The 20676-nt window shown below is 43.5% G+C and overlaps 1 protein-coding gene across 5 annotated transcripts in view; it reads right to left on the reverse strand.

Annotated features, from left to right (window-relative positions):
• DIP2C (disco interacting protein 2 homolog C) overlaps positions 1–20676 on the reverse strand; it is an 851589-nt gene that overhangs the window by 459597 nt on the left and 371316 nt on the right. For all 5 annotated transcript variants that reach the window (XM_029588529.1, XM_029588527.1, XM_029588528.1 and 2 more), the window contains exons 3-5: positions 9931–10041; positions 2848–2973; positions 804–1013 (exon numbers count right to left, since the gene is read on the reverse strand). In XM_029588529.1, the coding sequence (XP_029444389.1) occupies positions 804–1013; positions 2848–2973; positions 9931–10041 (447 nt within the window). The remainder of the gene's footprint in view (positions 1–803; positions 1014–2847; positions 2974–9930; positions 10042–20676) is intronic.

The following is a 20676-nucleotide window of genomic DNA, read 5'->3' on the forward strand; positions in this document are numbered from 1 at the left end:
CCTCAAATTATAGGGCTAGAAGTGGTTAGATCACCCAGGCTAAAATTCCATATACATTCACAGTGTGACAAAACGAGCAAGGCGCTTCATCTCCTTGCTGCTTAAACTTAGATTTCTAAGCTTGTGTCGTGTGATGTCACCAAGTGATTCATCCTGTACAGGGCCATGCATACTGACTTTATAGATATTTATGCTACAAGAATACTTTCTCATCCAAAGGACAATACTGGGTGCAGACCCTCCCAAGAACTTCACTGCACTGTCTGCATTGTGCATGAACCCCTAATCATGAAGATGGCGTTCATTTAATTTTTTCTTTTATTCATATTCCACCTTTCGTGACACCTCTAAATGGATTGCATTCAGGTACTGTAGGGTATTTCCCTATCACCAGAGAGTTTACAATCTAATTCAGTACCTGAGGCAATGAAGGGTGAAACGACTTGCTTAAGGCCACAAGGAACGTCAGTGGGATCTGAACCCTGGCTTCCCTGGTATGCAGCCCACTGCTGTAACTACTAGGCCTACTACTCCACATATGTGTTAGGCAGAAGTATCTTATTGCATTTGAAGTCATACAAAATTTGAAAGATCTTGCATATAACAAGCATTCTCTGCACCATTAAGCAGCCTCGACACAAACATTCTACAAATCAAAGCAATAAAGCTTCCCAGCATAATTGTCACTCTGCTTTTGACTGCACTACTGGTTTGATGCTCCAATTTGTGCCTATATCAAAGGAAAAGGTAACTGGCAAAGCATGAGCAAAACAGAGAAGATTCCAAATAAGATGTACACTAACCTATGTGTGTCTGAGCCATGACATCAGCCAGTCTGTTAGCAGCACCACTGCCTCCGCTTTGCGTTGACGACGAAGAAGTGGTAGAGGTGGTGGAGCCATGGATGGCTTGGCTGATCCAGTGTTCCATGTTTATACTGCCCTGGCTTGAAGTGGGAGTTCCCTGGGAGTCACCTTGTACAGAGCCTTCATCTTCTGAACCAGAAGAGGTATCTAAGCATTGAATAGAATAGGTTTGTTCATTTCCACTAAAGGTTGCCGGTGTGCTGGCCCATGAGTGAGGCTCAAGCCAATGAACGTGAAATTCCAGTACAATGCATTTTGGTACTGGAGCAAATAAGCACCTTTTGCTGAAGTGGGAAGAAATGAGGAGGCGACTAGATAACCAAACTCCTAAATGTCTGAATCAATGGTCTTGTAGGGGCAAGTCTATGCTAAGGGAATTTTGCCCCTACGAAATGCAAAGCAAATCAGCAAGAAATCAAAGGTAATGAGCAAGTGTGCTATTTTCTACACATGTATCAGTAATATTCATACATCTACTTCTAGTTGTACAGGTACTACTGCATGAAAAAAAAGTTAGCAAAATGCTCAACTTCAAATGTAAAATGGATATTTTTTTGTAGGATCAATTTTAGACATAATTTAGGTTCATGGAAAATCTTTTCTGCCAGAAAGGTATGAGGACACAATAACCCAATAATTGCCAGGGGGTTCCGTTGAACTTAAAATTTTCAAAAGGCAAAAACCCCAATGCTTCCAAATTTTCAAAGCAATCTGGTGGGGATTTTCGGTTTGCTTATTTGAAAGTCGGAATAGAAACAACACTTTTGTCTTTTTCTCTAGTTTTCCCTGCAATCTCCCTTCTGCAGGATGATTATTCAGATGAACAAAGCCACCTTTCCGGCCAAGGTTGGAGAGAGCGGCTTCTCCCTAGACCAACTCTCCTAGTAACATTGTAATGCCAGCAGGAGTTGCCCTGCATCAGCAATCATCCCCCCCCTCTTCCCCTCCCAAACCGGGGCTCAAGTACATCTCTCCACAACATACCCAAGAGCCTTGTCAGGCAGGTCATGGAGACTCTAAGGGGCCGATGCAATAAAACACACGCAGCCTAGCGCACAGGTTTACACGCAGTTCGACGCACGTTTTGTACACGCTAGACTAGCACCTGATGCAATAAGGAGATTAGTGCATCCAAAACACGTGCCCGAACAAATGCGTAGCCAACAGCAGCCATCACATGTAAATTCCATACAAATGAGGCAATTAGCTATTACTCACCAATGCACAAAATTGCTGGGCGCCCAACACACTTTTTTTTTTTTTTTTTTTTTTTTTTTTTAACGCTGCAAATTTAATTCCAGCCCCGGAGGTGGTGTAAAGTCAATCCGCGAGTCAAGAGTTCAGGAGGAATTTAAAAATACAGTCCTCTATGGCTCCTCCTACTTAGTATCACTGTCAAACTTATATTTACTACTTGCCTTGATGAAAAATAAATGTATAATGGCTTGATTTTTAAAAAGAAATTCTTCTGGACACACAATTTAGGCACAAATAGCAAGGGGCGCTTAGCTATGGGCGTCTTCAGCAACCTCAGCAAAATCGGGGTAGAAACGGGATGCTCGTATTGAGCGCCCGTTGCAACTGTAGGCGCCCGAAGCAGTTGAGCGCTAAATACACACAATTCTCCCCTAGTGCGTCCTTTTATATGCAGCCCCTCATTTAAATACTGCATCGCTGGCCATGGGGTTGTGGCTGCGTGCGTGTTAGGAAAAGAGGCGCTAAATATGAGCGCCCGTTTTCAACACGTGTCTTATTGCATCGGCCCCTAAGTGTCTGTCCTGTACCACAATACTGGAATAGAGTCGAGCTGTAGGGTCAGTCAACACCCCAGTATTTAACAGACAAAAGGCAAGCATTAACAAAAAACTGAAGCTAACTGAATAACTGTTGATGACTTCTGATTTACAAAGTCGTTTTTTTCCAGTAAAGTTAATATGACATTTCATATCATCGAAACATGAAAAACTTGTATTTTTCTTACCCGGAGGTGTGTAAGCATCCATGGAAGTTTGCACCACCAGTGATCGTCGTTTTGATGGCATGGGCACTGCCATCTTCCTTTCTTTATGTTTAGCAAGAGCTGCCTGAACTGCTTCTGTATGTACATCTGTGAAATCAAAACAGCGTAAGCAACACCTCCAGACAGCATCAGCCCGTGCTTTCAAGAAGGGCGATACGCATGTTCTCACAAACTTTTTAAATCACATGTTCTGGCCAAAATGGTTCTCCAGGAACAATGCTGTCAGGCTCAAGTTCTATAAAGCTGGAAATGGAGGGGGAAGAGGGCAGTGCTTACTTGCAGAAGAGATGAAGAACCAATGGCATAGAAAAAATATGCAGTCATCAAAAGTATAAATCTACCATGGCCACAGTCTTACACAAATAAGTAAGGAAGCATGCAGAGGCCTGGCTTTGGGAATGCGTTCCAAGATTCAACGCCAGGAAATATTTCTTCACGGAGAGAGTGGTGGATGCCTGGAATGCCCTTCCGGAGGAGGTGGTGAAGACGAGAACAGTCAAAGAATTCAAAGGGGCATGGGATAAACACTGTGGATCCCTAAAGGCTAGAGGACAGAAATGAGGTAAGCGTGCAGGGGGCTAACTTGTTGAGGTAACTTGCTGCCTTAGCAGAAGGCATGGACATTACTACCCTTAACCAATATGCTTTGATGCTTTTAATGCAACTGCAACATTGTTCCCCGCTTAGACGGCAGGGGGAAAAGAGGAATTGGATTCAGATGACAACCGAAGGCCCCCAACTTCCATGGTCTAGGATACTATTATGCAGACATAAGGGAAAAAGTACAGGACTACTTCTATGGCCAAGTCCTAAAGGAAATGAAGAAAGCTTGCATGAGAGTAACTTGCTGGTGTGGCGTTAACTACCCTTAATCAAATGAACCTTGATACTTTTGACGCAACTCCAACATTGCTCTCTGTTTCAACGACAGGGGAAAGGGGGAATTGGATTTAGACAGCGACCATCATGCCAGACTTTTATGATCTGTGGAACTGAGAGCATGGGGGTAACCAGCACAGTGCAGCGGTTACTACCCTAAATAGAAGGCATGGGATTACTATCCTTAACCAATAAGACTCAATGCTTTTGATGCAACTACAACATCGCTCTCTGCTTCGAAGGAGGGGGGTGGGGGCTGAAAGGAAAGAGAAATTTGGATTCAGGAACAACCAACATGAGCCCTGACTTTTTTTTTTTTTTTTTTTTTTACAGCCTGTGGTACTAATGCTCAGACATCAAAACACATCAAGCAAAACTGACTGATACATGGGGATCACCTGAATAGTGTGGCAGATACTATTATGGGAAGCTTGCTAGGCAGTGTGGATGGACCATCAGTCCTTTTCTGCTGTCATTTCTATGTTTCTATGTTATGTTTATAAGATAGATTTGCAGAAAGCAGAGTTGCTTACCTATAACAGGTGTTCTCCGAGGACAGAAGAATGTTAGTCCTTACAGATAGGCGACATCATCAGATAGAGCCCCAACATGGAAAACTTATGTCAAAGTTTCTACAACTTTGTCTTGGCACACTAAGCATGCCCAGCATGCCCTATACCTTGCATCCACGCAGGGTCCCGCTCCAGTCTTATAACACAGAATTATATATAAATAAAGAAATAGGAGAAACCCAGCTCCACGGGGTGATGGGCTTACAGGTAAGCAGCACTGCTTTCTCTGAGGGAAAGCAGGATGGTAGTCCTCACACATGGGTGAATCCGTAGCTACAGGCTACTCCCCAACATAAAAGGGGACCAACAGACACCCAAACAGGTGCCAACAGGCACAACAACAATGGTACTTTTGTTAACAAGAGGGGGAGAAAGTCTGAACCCAAACAACGGGCCCTAGGCAGGAGAGATTTGGATTCTACACCTCAAACAGATTTCAAAGGACAGAGTGGCCAAACCTACTGTCGCATCAGCCATCCCTATCCAAGCAATAGTGAGATGTGAATGTGTGAAGAGAACTCCTCGTCACAGCCTTACAGATCTCCTCCATGGAACCTGCTTGCAAGTTGGCCATCAACAGTAACATAACTGACAGAAAGAGCCTTGATATGACCCCCAAGATGTAGCCCCACCTGGGCATAACAGAAGGAGATGCAATCTGCTAGCCAATTGGACAGTGTCTGTTTGGTAATGGCAACGCCCAACCTATTCCTATCAAAAGAAATAAAAAGTTGGGTGGACTGTCTATGGACTTTTGTCCACTCCAGATAGAAGATTAAACTTAGTGTAAGATGAATAAGTCACTAAGACCTGGAGCTCCCTGATCCTGTGTACGAAGTGACTGGCACCAAAAATATGTCCTTCCAGGTCAGGTACTTCAGGTCACAGGTGCACAACAGCTAAAAAAGGATCTTTCATCAGCTAAGCTAACACCACCCTGAGGTCCCAAGACACAGCAGGAAGCCTTAGGAGAGGCTTCAATTAAAGCAGGTCCTGCATAAATCGTACAACTATAGGTTATACAGAGATGAAGGTACCATCTATATCATGGTGATATGTGCCAATTGCACTGAAATGAACTGTAACAGTTGATTTTTAAGCCAGCTTCCGATAGGTATAAAAGGTAATCAAGCAGTTTTTATGTGGGGCAAAAGAATGGATCTAGGGCCTTCTGCTCACACCACACAGAAAACCTCCTCCACTTCAATCTACAGAACTTTCTAGTGGAAAGTTTTCTGGAAGCCATCAGGTTCCAAGACACATTCTCAGAGATCGAGTGGATTCAGAATTGACCTCTCAGCATGCAGGCTGTGAGCAACAAGGCCTGGAGATTGGGATGTTGCAACCTGCCTCGATCTTGTGTGATGAGATCTGGGGAAGTCCCCAGACTGATTGGTCTCCAAATGGATAACTCCTGTAGGAGTGGAAACCGGACCTGTCTCGGCCAATAAGAGGCTATGAGGATCATAGTCCCCTTGTCCTCGCGAAGCTTCAAGAGTTTCTTCGCCACTAAGGGAATCGGAGGATACGCGTACAGAAGACCCTTGTCTCAATAACTGGCAAGGGCGTCCAAAGTTGGTTTACCATCTGATCTATACAGGGACCAGATTCGAAGCACCTTCCTATTGTGCAAGGGGACACGAATAGGTCTATGTCCAGGCTCCCCCAGAAGCAGAATATCCAATTCACCATGCCCAGTTCCAGGGACCACTTGTGGGGTCTTAAGGCAGAATTCAGTCTGTCCACTGCCATGTTCATATCCCTGAGCACCATCTCTTGGGACAGAGCCCATGAACAGATCTGGATCGCTTCCTAACACAGGAGGTATGATCCCCTACCTCTCTGCTTGTTGACATACCACATCACTAGCTGGTTGTCTGGATCAGGACAACTTTGTTGCACAGATAAACTCAAAGCCCATAGTGCATACCTGATTGCCCGAAGCTGCAGAAAATTGATTTGACAACAGCTTTCTCAATTACATAAGCTCTCCAACCCAGGCTGGATGCATCTATGGTTAGGATAATTTGGGTAAGAGGACTTCGAGAAGAGATCCCCCATTCCAGATTTAAAAGTACCCACCACCAGGATGACGAGTCCTGGAAGGAAGGGGTAAATTGAATGCAATCCTGGATGTTTTGTGTGGCCTGGCAACACTGGGTCCCTCAGGGTCCACTGTGCTCTGCGCATGTGTAATCATGCCAAGGGAGTGACATGGACGGTTGTGGCCATATGGCCCAACAGCCTCAATATGTGACCTGCTGATGCCTGCTGGCTCTGCTGAATCTCTGCCGCGACACTGTCAGAGTGACAGCCCTTTGACTAGGCAGGAAGGCCTTGCCTGAGCCATGTCTAGCAAGGCTCCTATTAATGTCCAATTGAAGTGACCAGACGAAATAAGACATCGGATAGTTGATGACAAACCCTAATGACACCAATACCCAGATGGTTAAGCGCAAGGATCTGACAGCCCCTGCCTGAGATGTGTTGTTGGCCAGTCAATCATCTAGATAAGGGAAAACATGCACCTCCTAGCCTGCAGAAGTGCGCCACCACCATGGCCAGGCATTTTGTGAAGATTTGTAGGGTTGACGCTAGCCCGAATGGCAACACCCAGTATTGGAAGTGCTGTTTTTCCACCACAAATCGGAGATACTTCCTATGACTGATTAAGATCTTGATGTGAGTGTATGCATCCTTTAGATCGAAGGTGCATAGCCAATCCTTTTCTTTTGCAAAAGGGGGATCAAGGTCATCAGAGAACTGATCTTGAACTTTTCTTTTTTGAGAAATTTGTTCAAGGCCTTTAGGCCTAGGATGGGACAGAGTCCTCTTGTTTTCTTTAGAATCAGGATGTACCTGGGATAAAATCCCTGCCCTTTTTGCCCTGTTGGGACAGGCTCAACCGCTCTGGCCATTAAGAGGGAGGAGAGCTCCATTAGCAGTACCTCCTGATGCGCTACCAGCACCCAAAATGGGCTCGGAAGGCAATTTGGCGGGACACCCAATAGGATAAATTGGTACCCCTGACAAATGATGGAAAGAACCCACTGGTCCAAGGTTATACTGGGCTATTGGTTCGCGAAGAACCGCAGCCTGCTCCCGACCAGAAGGTCCAACATCCCAGGTACGGGTGACTGGCCTACAGTCCCTACAACCTAGTCAAAATCCTGTCCCTGGAGTTGACTGAGGCGCCGGCTGGGGCTTGGGAGCTCTCTGCTACCTGGGACGACCAAGGAAGCCCTGATGCTATTGACTGGAGTAGAGGGTAGAGGATAGTACTTCCTCTGGTGAAAGAAAACTTCCTCTGACCCAATCTCGCTGACCTCCTAAAGGAGGAGGACAGGTCCAAAGTGCTGGTGGAAAGTTGTTGGAGGGTTTCATGGTGGACCTGGTGCTGGTCCACCGCATTCCTCACCCTATCTCCAAAGAGATTCTACCCAGTACACAGCTTGTCAGCAAGTAGTTCCTGTACCTCTGGTTGGAAATCTGAGGCCTGTAGCCATGCCATTCTACGGGCGCTGATTCCCACTGCAGAGACCCTCGATGCCATCTCGAAAACATGGTAGGTTGCACGGACCTCATGTTTTCCACACTCCAAGCCCTAATGCACCAGCGCCATGACAGTGTCCTGCTGCTGCTGCTGAGGTAGCTGCTCGGCTACCTCCTGCACCTGCTTCCAGATGGCCCGCACATACTGGCTAATGTAGAGCTGATAGGAAGCCATGCAGGCAACGAGCACGGCCCCTGAAACATTTTTCTTCTAAAAGCATCCAACGCTCTGTGGTCCTTCCTCGGGAATGCCGAGGAATGGGTCCAAGAATGCTTGGCTTTCTTGAGAGCAGATTCGACCACCATAGATTGGTGGGACAGCTGATGCTTATCGAATCCGGCAGCCGTCTGGACGAGGTAGACACCTTCAGCCTTCTTGTTAATGGGAGGCACTGTGAGAGGGTGTTCCCATATCCTCAATAGCAAGCCCTTAAGGATATCATGGAACGAGACCACCACAATCTCCTTAGAAGGCTCCACGAACTCAAGCATTTTGTGCCTGGCATCCTCTTCCATCAGTAACTGAAATGGGATGGCTTCTGCCATCAACCTCACAAACCCTACAAGGGTTAAGTCCTCAGGGGGAGATTTCCTTCACTCTTCTGGAGGAGAAGGGTCTGATGGGAGACTGAGCCTTCAGAGGACTCAGTGGTCATTCCCCCAGGGGTCATAGGAACCCTCATGCTTACTGCAAGCAACAGGGAATGGGGCCCTAGGCACTTGTCCTTTGTCCAGAACTGCAGGCATTGGCAGTGCTGGACAGGGGGCTAGAGGCCTCGGCGTATCAGCCGGCCTGGGCAGAGCTTCCTCTTCCGAGGAACCAGCAATGACCACCGTATCAGTAAGGGGAGGCTGCGGTGCTCCGAAGGACACGGATGCCATCCCGGAAACCGACACCAGCTGGGTCGGTAATGTACCAATGAGCGCATTGAGCTTCTCCAAAAGTGATTCCAGGACGAACGGTACCAGCTCCGGTGCCGTCAAAGCCACAGGACCGATGCCCTGCATCACCCATTCCACTGCCAGCTGGACTTGCTGCTCCAGCTCCTCCTCAAATGTTTCCAATGCCAACACAGACTGGGAGGAAGGAGGGGTGGCCAGATCCTCTTCAGACCTGCAAGGCAGATCGGTGACTGCATCAGGACCAGTGGAGACTGTTGCGAACCCCCGGCACCAATGGAGGACTGGCATTCCTCGCCGCAGGTTTGTTTCAGGGGCATCATTGCATGTGCTGATGCATCCCCATTTAATTTGAAACACATTAAAAATAACAAACGTGTTTTGCCTGATCACTCATGTTTTCTTAAAAAGCTACACATCTTACAAATTCTGCTAGCGGTATGTAATCTGATCAGCACAACTATATACACTCAGTTATTTGGTAGACTAAAATATAATCTGAATGCTTTACTGATACATAGCTGATTGCATTGCCTATAATTTTGGGGAAAATTAAAATTTTCCCCAAAATTATAGGCAATGCAATAAGGCAATGCAATAAGGCTCACACACTCAGAGATATTGGCAAAAGAATATATGTGAGCTTTATTCCTACACAGGAGCTAACAGCAGTAATATAACTCACAGCAAAGTGTTTGCTGTGAGTTATATTACTGCTGTTAGCTCCTGTGTAGGAATAAAGCTCACATATATTCTTTTGCCAATATCTCTGAGTGTGTGAGCCTTATTTCCACCGGGTCATATAGGGCAAACATCCCACCCCATGGCCACAATACACTATTATACCCAGCTAGGCATAAATCTGAAATCTTATCAGCTGGGAAAGAATAAAAAAACAAACTATCAACCTGACGTAATGAAAAGCCAAGAATAAAAGAAAATACTAGAAGGATCATCTTATAAAAAAAAAAGAAATAGATTACAACAAACACTTCTCCATCTTAGTTTCACATTTTGTCAATAACTAAAATTTGGACAGAAAAAAAGGGAAAGGCGGGCATGCACAGTACAAATTCAGTCAAAGTTCAACTACAACCACACGTAGCTAGGCTTTCTTCCAGATAACTCCAATGTTGCTTACCTGATCGATAGCGTTCATCCCGTGACCCCGAGGACCTGCGGCGGTGGTACCTAGAGGAGGAGGAAGGCGTAACTGGAGTTCGACGTTCTTGTGGCAACGATTGATCCACCCCTGTAGTTACAAAAAAATCAAACAATTTTACAGTGGGCTTTTCAAAGGATACATTTTTTTTTTATCCCTTAGTTTATAGAACATTTAAATTTGATTACATTTCTTGTTATATTGGGCATGTACAAATCAACTGAAATATTTCTTTTATTCCCTCAAATCTCATGATACATCACAGTGAGCACTAGGCAGTTATTTCTAGCTGGTCTGCACAGTGTTAAAAGGCATGTATAACAGGTCTCAGAAAAAATACACATTAACTAACTGGAATTAGTGGCTGCACCTTCAATTTACACACCAATTTCAGAAAAAAAAAAAACAAATCTGATCGCATGCTGCGTTAATATTCACATATGTGACTATATGGAAATTTTAATAAGAGGCGTTAAAACCCACTTATTATTCACAAAAAAGGAATGATAAACGTAGGAAAAAGTTTAATATATATTTAAACCAAAACACAAAACATTTTAGAAAATTTGTAGAGAAGGCATCAAACATGGAGCTTCACTAAGAGTTTCTGAAAGTGAAGACTTCACCCCTTGTCATTTGCCAAGAATTGTCGTCTTTTTTTTTTTCCTTTTTTCAAAAAGTGTCCAAAGAAAACCATGCTTAGTGTAGAGAAAAACTTTCAAAGTAAATAACTTCACTTCATAACTTTAAAATCACAATTGATGATGCCTGAAATGTCAGTCAAGAAAATACTTAGCTTCTATACTGAAATGGAAAGAAACATTAACCTCACAGAGTTTTCTTGTTTTCCTCCTTGAAGAACTCTGTGAGGCTGTTTTTGCCATTTTTGGCAGTTATAAACAATTTAGTAAGAATCCCACACCTCAACTGAAAATTTGCATTAGAGAAATTACAAGTGGGAAAAGAACAAGGGCTCTTGACAATTTAATTTCTTAAATGCGAAAGTCCCAGGTAATTCCAGCAATATATGTGCTCCCTAAAGTTCATAAAACTTTAGAAAATCCACTAGGCAGACCAATTGTTTCTTCCAATGACTCAATACTGGAACCATGTTCACAATACATTGATTGTTTTTTGAGAGAATATGTCAGTAGGTGCCCTTCATATATCTGTAATACAGCACATTTCTTAAAGATATTGAATCCCTTTGCAGATAAAATTAAAACGTATTTTCTTGTGACTTTGGATACTCAATCTTTATATACCTCTATTCTGCAGGATTCAGCACTGAAAGTTATTGAAAACTTTTGAACACTAGAACTCGCCCTCATGAAGTCTCGACTGATTTTATAATACAGTTGGCTAGAATAGCCTTAAAAACAATTTGTTATATTTGAAGGGACTTTTCTTCAACAAATCTCAGGCACAGCGATGGATGCCACCATGGCCCTATCGCTGGCCAATCTGTTCATGATGATTTTTGAGAAACAGTGGGTTTTTTCAATTCACCATATTTGTCGTATATTTTCTTTTACAAGAGATTTATTGATGATATATTTATGATTTGGTCTGGAAATGAAGTTGCATTACAAACGTTTGGTGCGTGTGATGAGAATATTCAGTTCACAATGCAGTACAATTTTGAAAGCATTTCAGTTTTGGATTTACTAATTTTTAAAACCAGGACAGGCAAGACTGAGACAACGCTGTTCCGAAAGAACATGGATAGGAATACATTCTTGCACTACACCCATCCACTTACCAATCCCGCTGCCCATTTCCTAACCACCATCATGGCCCCCCTCCCTTTCACCCCAGGTCACTTTATACCTCTCTAGTGTACCTTTTCAATTTTATGCACACAAATCACGATATAAATCATGACTAAAAGATATGCACACAGAACTAAGCACAAACATGAGTAAAAATGTGCACTCAACCCAGCACACCTTATTATGCTGGCCTCATATTGTATTATAGGATATTATCTGAAAATGTTTAATAGCGTGTCATATTTGGTATATGGGATTTATGCTCAAAAGACTGAAGTGGCTAATTTTGGGAGCTAGCTGGTTAAACCTCACCCGCTAAAATGGTCCCTGCCCCGTTCAATATGCAAGACGTATAAATATAGCGGATTAAAGAAGGGGAAGGACCAGAGATGTGGGTCAGGGCGAGCGATAGAACTTAACCGGTTAGTGATGGCTTTCAGCCCTAGCAAATCAACTACAACTATCTGGTCACATTTTCACCAGTTAGATTTAGGAAAATTCTCTGTTGCAAACCTAACCGGTGGCTAGGTTCTGCAGAAAATGCATGCAAAGAGAACAGATTAAAATGAACTCCGTATCTCGTCCACTCAGTAGCTCTTTTAAAATGGACCCCTATAGTACCTACATTTCATCTTCTTCCAGAGTTAATGCATCTGAAGCTCACCGCTTATTATGCACGTTATCAATCAACATACACTATCGATATCTCCCGTATTTGCATAGACATTTACATATCTGGGAACTTTCAAGTTTTGGTCGCCCTGATATTGCTGTTGATTAGCAGGAGGGAGGGGGAATGCACCATCAGCTTTCTTGATTTCCCTCCCCTCGTACCTGTTAATTCACAATCTATCTCCCAGCCTCCCACCACCATCATTCTTCCTCCTCCAGGGGAGAGCCCAGCATTTTCCTCTTCCTCCCACTTGAACCCCAGCATTCTCTTTCCTTCCATCCCCCCAACTTGTCAACCCTCACTCTAGCCTCAGCTGAATCCCGAATCCTGGAATCAGAGCTGCAGACTTCAGTCCCTCTTCTCCAATTTCTTCCCAAATATCGCCTACAGTGCGTGCCTCAGGCTCTCCTCTTCATCCCTCTTGCTCCCTGCAGGATGTTCCCGGAGTTTCCGGCTGAAATCCAGAGAGGCCCAGTAGCTCCTCCTACTGGACCGAGTTCTGGAATGCAGAATATGCTTGTTAACTGGTAAAAGCTCTAGTTTTCTCATGATTGCATCTACGTCACAATGCCAGAATTGCGAAGGAGGCTGAAGCAGGCAACATTTAAACTTTCTGGACTTTTCTTTGTTTTCATTGATCCATGCCGCTGTGGGCACCTGCATGGGTAATGCAGTGGTCCCACCATAGTGCTAAGAAAATGCTCTGTTGTCACAATCGCATGAAGGCACCAACAGTGGCAACCATGTACGGTCAGGATGCGAGCTAGCCCTTGGCGCTCTGTCTGGAGGAACTGGAGTGCTTTGCACATTTCTTTCTACATCAGTTTACCCTGGCCTTAAAGATGTAAAGAGGGGGAAAAACTGAAATTTTTTGGAGGGATTAAACTGGCCCTGAAAGATGGAAGTTTTGATGTATATAGGTTTAGAACTGTTTGCTCTTAAATATCAAAATAATTTGTATATAATTTTCCAGTTTCTTAAATCAGTTAATATAGCTTCAGAAGAATAATACAGGAGTTCTGAATATTCTTGAGAGAGAAGTATATTTTGGCTGGGATAGGGAAACAAATGGTCAAGTCACTTCTTTACTTCTACTGCTGCTGCCACTAGTGAACTGAGCTCTGCCTTTCTCCTTTCTCCCTCATTCTCTCCTCTCTTCATTGCTATCTCTTCTCACTCTATAGCTTTTCTCACATCTTTCAGCTTTCTGTCCTACCAATCCACTTCAATTTCCTCTCCTCTCCTAAAAGCAGTATGTGATGTGCACATACTGGGAGAGGGACCTTGGTGTAATCGTTTCTGGCAATCTGAAGGCGTTAAAGCAATGCAACAAGGCGATAGATAAAGCCAGAAGAATGCTGGGCTGCATAGAGAGAGGCATAACTAGCAGGAAAAAGAAAGCGATATTGCCCTTGTACAGGTCCTTGGTGAGGTCTCACCTAGAGTACTATGTTTAGTTCAGAAGGCATTTGACAAAGTCCCTCATGAGAGGCTTCTAAGATAACTAAAAAGTCATGGGATAGGAGGCAATGTCCTTTCGTGGATTACAAACTGGTTAAAAGACAGGAAACAGGGAGTAGGATTAAATGGTCAATTTTCTCAATGGAAAAGGGTAAACAGTGGAGTGCCTCAGGGATCTGTACTTGGATCGGTGCTTTGCAATATATATATATAAATCATCTGGAAAGGAATACGACAAGTGAGATTATCAAATTTGCAGATGATACAAAATTATTCAAAGTAGTTAAATCACAAACAGATTGTGATACATTAAAGGAGGACCTTGCAAGACTGGAAGATTGGGCATCCAAATGGCAGATGAAATTTAATGTGGACAAGTGCAAGGTGTTGTATATAGGGAAAAATAACCCTTGCTGTAGTTACACGATGTTAGGTTCCATATTAGGAGCTACCACCCAGGAAAAAGATCTAGGCATCATAGTGGATAATACTTTAAAATCGTCGGCTCAGAGTGCTGCAGCAGTCAAAAAAGCAAACAGAATGTTAGGAATTATTAGGAAGGGAATGGTTAATGAAATGGAAAAACCAAAGTGGTGTGGGGTCTATAATCAGATTTATGAGGAGTGGTTGAAGGATCTAAATATGTGTGGCAGACCCTCCCAGTCTGGCCACTAGATCCCACTATCCCTGTCCTTAATACCTTTTTTGTAGGAGATATCCATACCCCTCCCTTAGTCCCTCCCACCTGGAGGATCTGGATTGGATGTGGCAGCTCTAGTCAGCTCAGCCATGCTTACACTTGATGGGTTCAGTTTTGAGGAAGCAGTCAGCGAGTAAAGATATACTTTTTACATAGGTCCTCCCAGCCTTGCCCAAAGGAGGAGAGATACCTCATCGTGCAATCCCTGCCAGAGGGTCCCTCTCATTACAAGTTACAGAGAGAGAGAGAGATTGTTCAGCCTGATACCCTTTAGGGGCAAAGGGGCTCTCACCAAGGGACAAAAGCCCTGTGAGCCTACTGGCAAGAACCAGTGATGGATCCTTTTCCAAGAGATTTTGAAACCTAGAAAAGTTCTATTTTTGGAAGGAATTGCGTTCACCCTGCTTCTCTGGGGAAACTCATCCTCTCTGGCCGTTCTCAAGGGACAGGGGCTGAAGACCAGTGAAGCCCATTCACATCCAGAATGTGGCAAGCACCTGTGACAGCACGAATACCAGTTTAGGAAGATGTAACCAGTTAAAGTAGTTTTGGACAGTTAAGGGGGGGGGGGAGGGGGTTTGGATTGCCGAGAACTACCCTGATCCTTGATTTTTCCACAAGAGAAAACCCTGAAGTAACAGCTAAGAATAAAGGAAGAAAGAACCAGAGGAGACCCTATCCGAATCTCCGCACATCAAGGGGAAGGTGATATGTAAAGGTAGAATTTTTGCATTGCAGAGGGGACCCTAACACTAGGATTGCAAGGGAACAGCTGCTGGGAGGGTATGTGCATTTAAAATCACCATGGGCTCTACCCAGACGCCTGTAATAAGGATACCTACCTATCCATAAAAAATCCTGTACCAACAGTCTGATGTACACTTTTTTTTTTGACAAAATGAACTTTATTTAACTTTGTGAATCAGTAACCTAATTTTTACACCAGTACTGGTCCTAATTTTTACAGCCTCTCACGTCATGGAAAGCACCAAATTACTATAAACTCACTAATGACCTTTTTCTCGGACCATAGGCAATAGCTTCCTCCCATAAAAAGAATCCCCCCGCCCCCCCAGGGATTGAAAGTCAGCCTGGGATGTAACATGCTAGCAGGAGCAGCCCCAGAGGATATGAGTCATGTGCTCTTAGGAGTAGCAATCCTCCAAAAAGGGGTTACATGTGTACCGTATACTCTAGAAGAGAAGAGGTGTAGGGGAGATATAAAACAAACCTTCAGACATCCGAAAGGTTTTAATGATGATCTTCAAGCCTTTTCTTTTGGAAAGGAAATTGTAGAACTAGGGGTCATGAAATAAAATTCCAAGGGTGCCAACTCAGAACCAATATCAGGAAACACTTCTTCATGGAGAGGGTGGTGGATGCCCTTCCAGAAGAAATGGTGAGGACAGAAACAGTAAACAAATTCAAAAGAGTATGGAATAAACACCGTGGATCCCTAGAGGTTAGAAATGAAGAAAAGGTTGCATTTATTACCTTTGGGTCATTCCATATTAAGTGGACCAGAGGTCCAAGGTCAACCTTCTCCAAATCGAACAAACGTTTGCACGGATGTTCTTTAGAGTCTCAAACAAAACCATACTACATTTTTCACCTGAATCTCCATTAGTTGGAGAGCTAGAGGCAGTTGAATGGCGGTCACCTCTGAGTACCATGCTCCGCGCAACCTAAAACGGCCATTTTGTCCAGGAGCTGCAGCCCAACACCACCTCTCAGGGGCCTGAAATTTTGTGATTTCACAACATTTTTACACCTGGTGGTAAGCCCAGGGCAAAGTCTGGAATATAACATGAGCTTACCTCCCTTTTTATGGGTCAGCAGAGTATGTGAAAAATGTTACAAAAGAAATATAAGGCCTACTTTGACTCCGCATTGCTCCTGATTCAGGCCCTGACTGGACCAGTAGTTATGACTCATGGCTTGTATGTATAAGATTTGCTCTAAGAGGCTTTACAAGCAACTGAAGCAAAGATATAATTACATAAAGATATTATGTCACTTTTATGCAAGTTTTTGCCAATTTTCAGGTGCAAATCTCTCTACTGTGTAGTTTTTAAATCTTTTCTTTTTTATATCATTTGAAAGAGCAGCTTTTTTTTTCTACCAACGTCACCCTGTTTCATTTTGGACCCAATCTTCCTTTAGTCAGAATTAAGGCCCCAAAGATATGCACCATTTGCACGCGTGGGCACGCTATGTTTAAAAAAATGCATCTTTGGCACCCTGCTATGTAACACGCAAATGAACTAGAGATGTGAAATGTTACAGTGCGGCAAAGCTTGTTGTGCTTAGCATGCTTATAGCTTATGACACATCTTGCTTCAACATACTTTTATAAATGACCCCTCAAAATGGACATTTTATTGTGCTGTGTTATTTACTGCATGCAAGCCTGAGAATGCAAAAGTATCATCTTCAAAGGAACTATGGTAATGTCATGTTAGCAGTGTGTTGTGGCAGAGATTTTGGGAACATGCCATGGCCTGTGACACCATTGTGCTCTTTTCACTGAGAAAATAGGCAACCTTGTGCACAGCTATTGTGCATTGGTGCAAGCAGTCTCTGTATATGCATGATCAGTGACTGCTTGCACCAATGCACAATAGCTGTGCACAAGGTTTTAAGAACACACATTGAGCATTTGAAGGGTATTTTACCTGTTTTGGAGCATATTCACTACTTTAAGCGATGGCTCTGCTGCTCAATACAAAAACTTAAAAAATGTCTTTAATATTTGCAGTCATAGTAACAACTTTCATGTTATAGCTGAATGGAAATTGTTTGGGCACCAGCCATGGAAAATCACCTTGTGATGAGATTGGAGGAACCACAACACGTTTAGCTGCCCATGCTAGTCTACAATACTCCCTCAATAACCAAATTTTGATACCAAAGGATTTATTTGACTTTTGTGATAAAAGTGTCCCTGTTATCAAATTTTTCTTTGTCCCAAAGAAGGACGTTGAAGCAATCAGACCTGTTCAGGATGAGAGGTTTAGCAAAGGTCATACAATTGCTGGCACAAGGGAGCATCAATTCAAGCCCACTGATGCAACTAAAATTTGCATTAGCAAAATTTCAAATTACGTCGCCTCATCACAAGTGTTCTAGAACATGAACATTTTTCCTGCCCTTCAAGTAGCCGGCTTCCAACTTGAGCAGTAATTAGCTTCCATCTATGATAATTCATGGTATATTGGCCATATATGCAAAGTCTTAATTGAGTAATATGATGCCTTGGTCAATTTCTTGAACCCCCCATGTCCTGTCAGGTCATTTTACTGGCTGCCCCATAGAGACACCTGTTGGGTTCCAGGAAAGCACATTATTGCTACCCTTGATGCACCCATAACAATTTCATCAGGCAGGCAGGACATTTATTCACAAGCTACTTTGTCACACATTGAGATGTTCAAAAGCTAAGTGAATTTTTGTGAAATCTGCAGTTTAAGCAATTCTTATATGTAGTGTTTTGCCTTTTCTTGTTTTGTGCTTAAATAAAAGCTTGGAAACCTGTGGCTGGTACCTTGTCTGGCTATCTGTTTGGCCCCTAAGCAATGGGGTTGTCAATTTTCCTGAATTGGCAATGGCTCAGTCACCACTGACCAATGCAAGGTAACTAATTAGCATACAAAGTTTTGCATTGACTTTGATGACTAATTTATGAAAATATTTCTAAACAAATTTTGTGTCAAAAGCTAAAAGTGTGGTAAGCACACTAAACTGAGCTGCAATGTAAAATTTCACATCTCTAGCTTGTTTGCATGTTTCACACTTGGGTGCTCTTTTTAACATACTGCTTTCACACATGCAAATGATGCTTGTCTTTGGGACTGTACTTTTGACCAAAGCAAGGCTGGGACCAAGACAAAAAAGAGTGACTTTTGTAGCAAAAAAGGTGCTCTTTCAAATGACATTAGAAAGAAAAAAAATTAAAAACTACACAGTAAAGATATTTGCACCCAAAAAAATGGCAAAAACTTTGCATAAAAGGTGACATCATGTCTTTATGTAACTGCCTTATATACTTGTGTATAAGTTGAGAAATGTATGTCAAAAAATCGACATAAATTAGCTGGCTCAACTTATACATGCATACTATACGCATTTTGTGTGCAGCCTGCCCACCCTCCCGAACCCCTCCAAACTCACTGAAGTCTGTGGTGGTCCAGCATGGGGCCCGGGAGCAATTTCCCACTCCCCAGAGCCCGGGCCATTGGCTGCCAGTATTGGTATATCACTCCCTCTATTCCCCATGGCTGCCAGTACCAGCAAATCCCCCCCTTCACCACCACCCCCACCAATGGCTGCCCTACCTGCTCAAAGCATCCCTCCCTCCTTCTCGAAACCCCCTCCCCCAGACTCACTGAAATACCTGGTGGTCCAGCGGGGGGTCCTGGGCGCGATCTCCTGCACACGAGCCCTCGGCTGCCAGCAATTAAAATGGCGCCGGTGACTCTTTGCCCTTACCATGTGACAGGAGAGGGAGAGAGGCGGGGATTTACTGGCAACAAATGGCCCAGGAGCGGGAGATCGCTCCCTGGCCCCCTGCTAGACCACCACAGAATTTTGGGGTGGGTTTTGTTTTTTTGACATGGGGGAGAGAGGGTGGAGGGCTTTGATGGGTTGGGGCTGGTTTTGTTTTTTGACATGGGGAGGGAGGATGGTGGGCTTTGATGTCGGGCTGGTTTTGGTTTTTGACATGGGGGAGAGAGGGAAGTATTGAAACAGGGAGGGCAGGCAGTCATGGGGGGAGGGAGGAAAGTATTGAAAAAGGGAGGGCAGTTATTAGAATAATCACATCTTAACCTCAGCAAAATGAATGCAGAGAAGAAAAGAGAGCATCTTATAAGGCATCGCTGAAACTGAAGGTTATAGAACATGCAAAGAAGGCCAATAATTGTGTAGCTGCAAGAGACTTTTATATTGGCGAAAAACTCATCAGAAATTGGAGAAAAAATGAGGAAAAGCTGCTAGAAATACCAAAGTTCTTATGTTCTAAAGCCTTACGTTTCAAAACTGTGCCTTTTGAAGGAATGGAAAAGGATTTGAATGAATGGGTAAAGGAATGCATACTGAATGGCTACATTGTGACTTTCTCAAGCATTAGGATTCGTGCCCTTCAAATGGCAAAAGAATAAAAATATTCAGCAAATGAAGGTCTGAAAGAATTGACAGTATCGTCTGGTTGGTGTTCGTGGTTCATGAATCGATATGGATTGTGCCTTTGTCAGCGCACCAAGATTTCACAGAAACCGCCTAAAGAGCTTGATGACAAGATCTGTTCATTCCACAAATTCATTATTCGGCAGAGATTAAAGAATCATTTTGATATGTTACATTGGTAATATGGATGAAACAACGATGACATTTGATATGCCTGGCAATCACACTGTAGCTGGCACTGGTGAGAAGACCATATTTGTAAAAACAACTGGTCATGAAAAGACCCATTTCATGATGGTCCCGTCTTTCCTGGCAGATGGCACAAAACTGTGTCCAGTGGTAATATTCAAGAGGAAAATGATGCCGAAGAACCTAAAAATTCCAGCAGGCATAACTATTCGGGTTCGTCCTAAAAGCCAATGGATGAGAACGAAACAAAATAGTAGCTGTGCGATGTATGGGATAGGCGACCAGGTGCTGGGCTAAGAAAATGACTGTCATTATTGGTGTGGGATATATTCTGCCACATATAACAGAGGATGTGAAGGACCATCCAAAGAAAATGGTGATTAGCAGTGATTTCAGGTGGTCTGACATCAATGCTCCAGCCATTAGATGTATGTCTCAACAAGTCTTTCAAAGACAAAGTGCGGCATTTGTGGCAACAATGGATGTGTTCTGGTCAAGCAAAGTTAACAAAAGGAGGGAACCTGATGAAACCAGCCATTGATTTGGTAACAAAATGGGTAAAGGATGCTTGGGAGTCAGTTCCAACAGAAATGGTCAAGAAGTCATTCCTGAAATGCAGCATTAGCAATGCTATGGATGGATCAGATGATGCCATCTATGTAGACAATGATGAATCAGCATTGGATGATGATTCAACAGATGGAGACAGCGAAGACATTTACATTGATGGATTCACCAAAGAACAG

This window comes from Rhinatrema bivittatum, chromosome 2, assembly GCF_901001135.1.
Source record: "Rhinatrema bivittatum chromosome 2, aRhiBiv1.1, whole genome shotgun sequence".
Classification (NCBI taxonomy): domain Eukaryota; kingdom Metazoa; phylum Chordata; class Amphibia; order Gymnophiona; family Rhinatrematidae; genus Rhinatrema; species Rhinatrema bivittatum.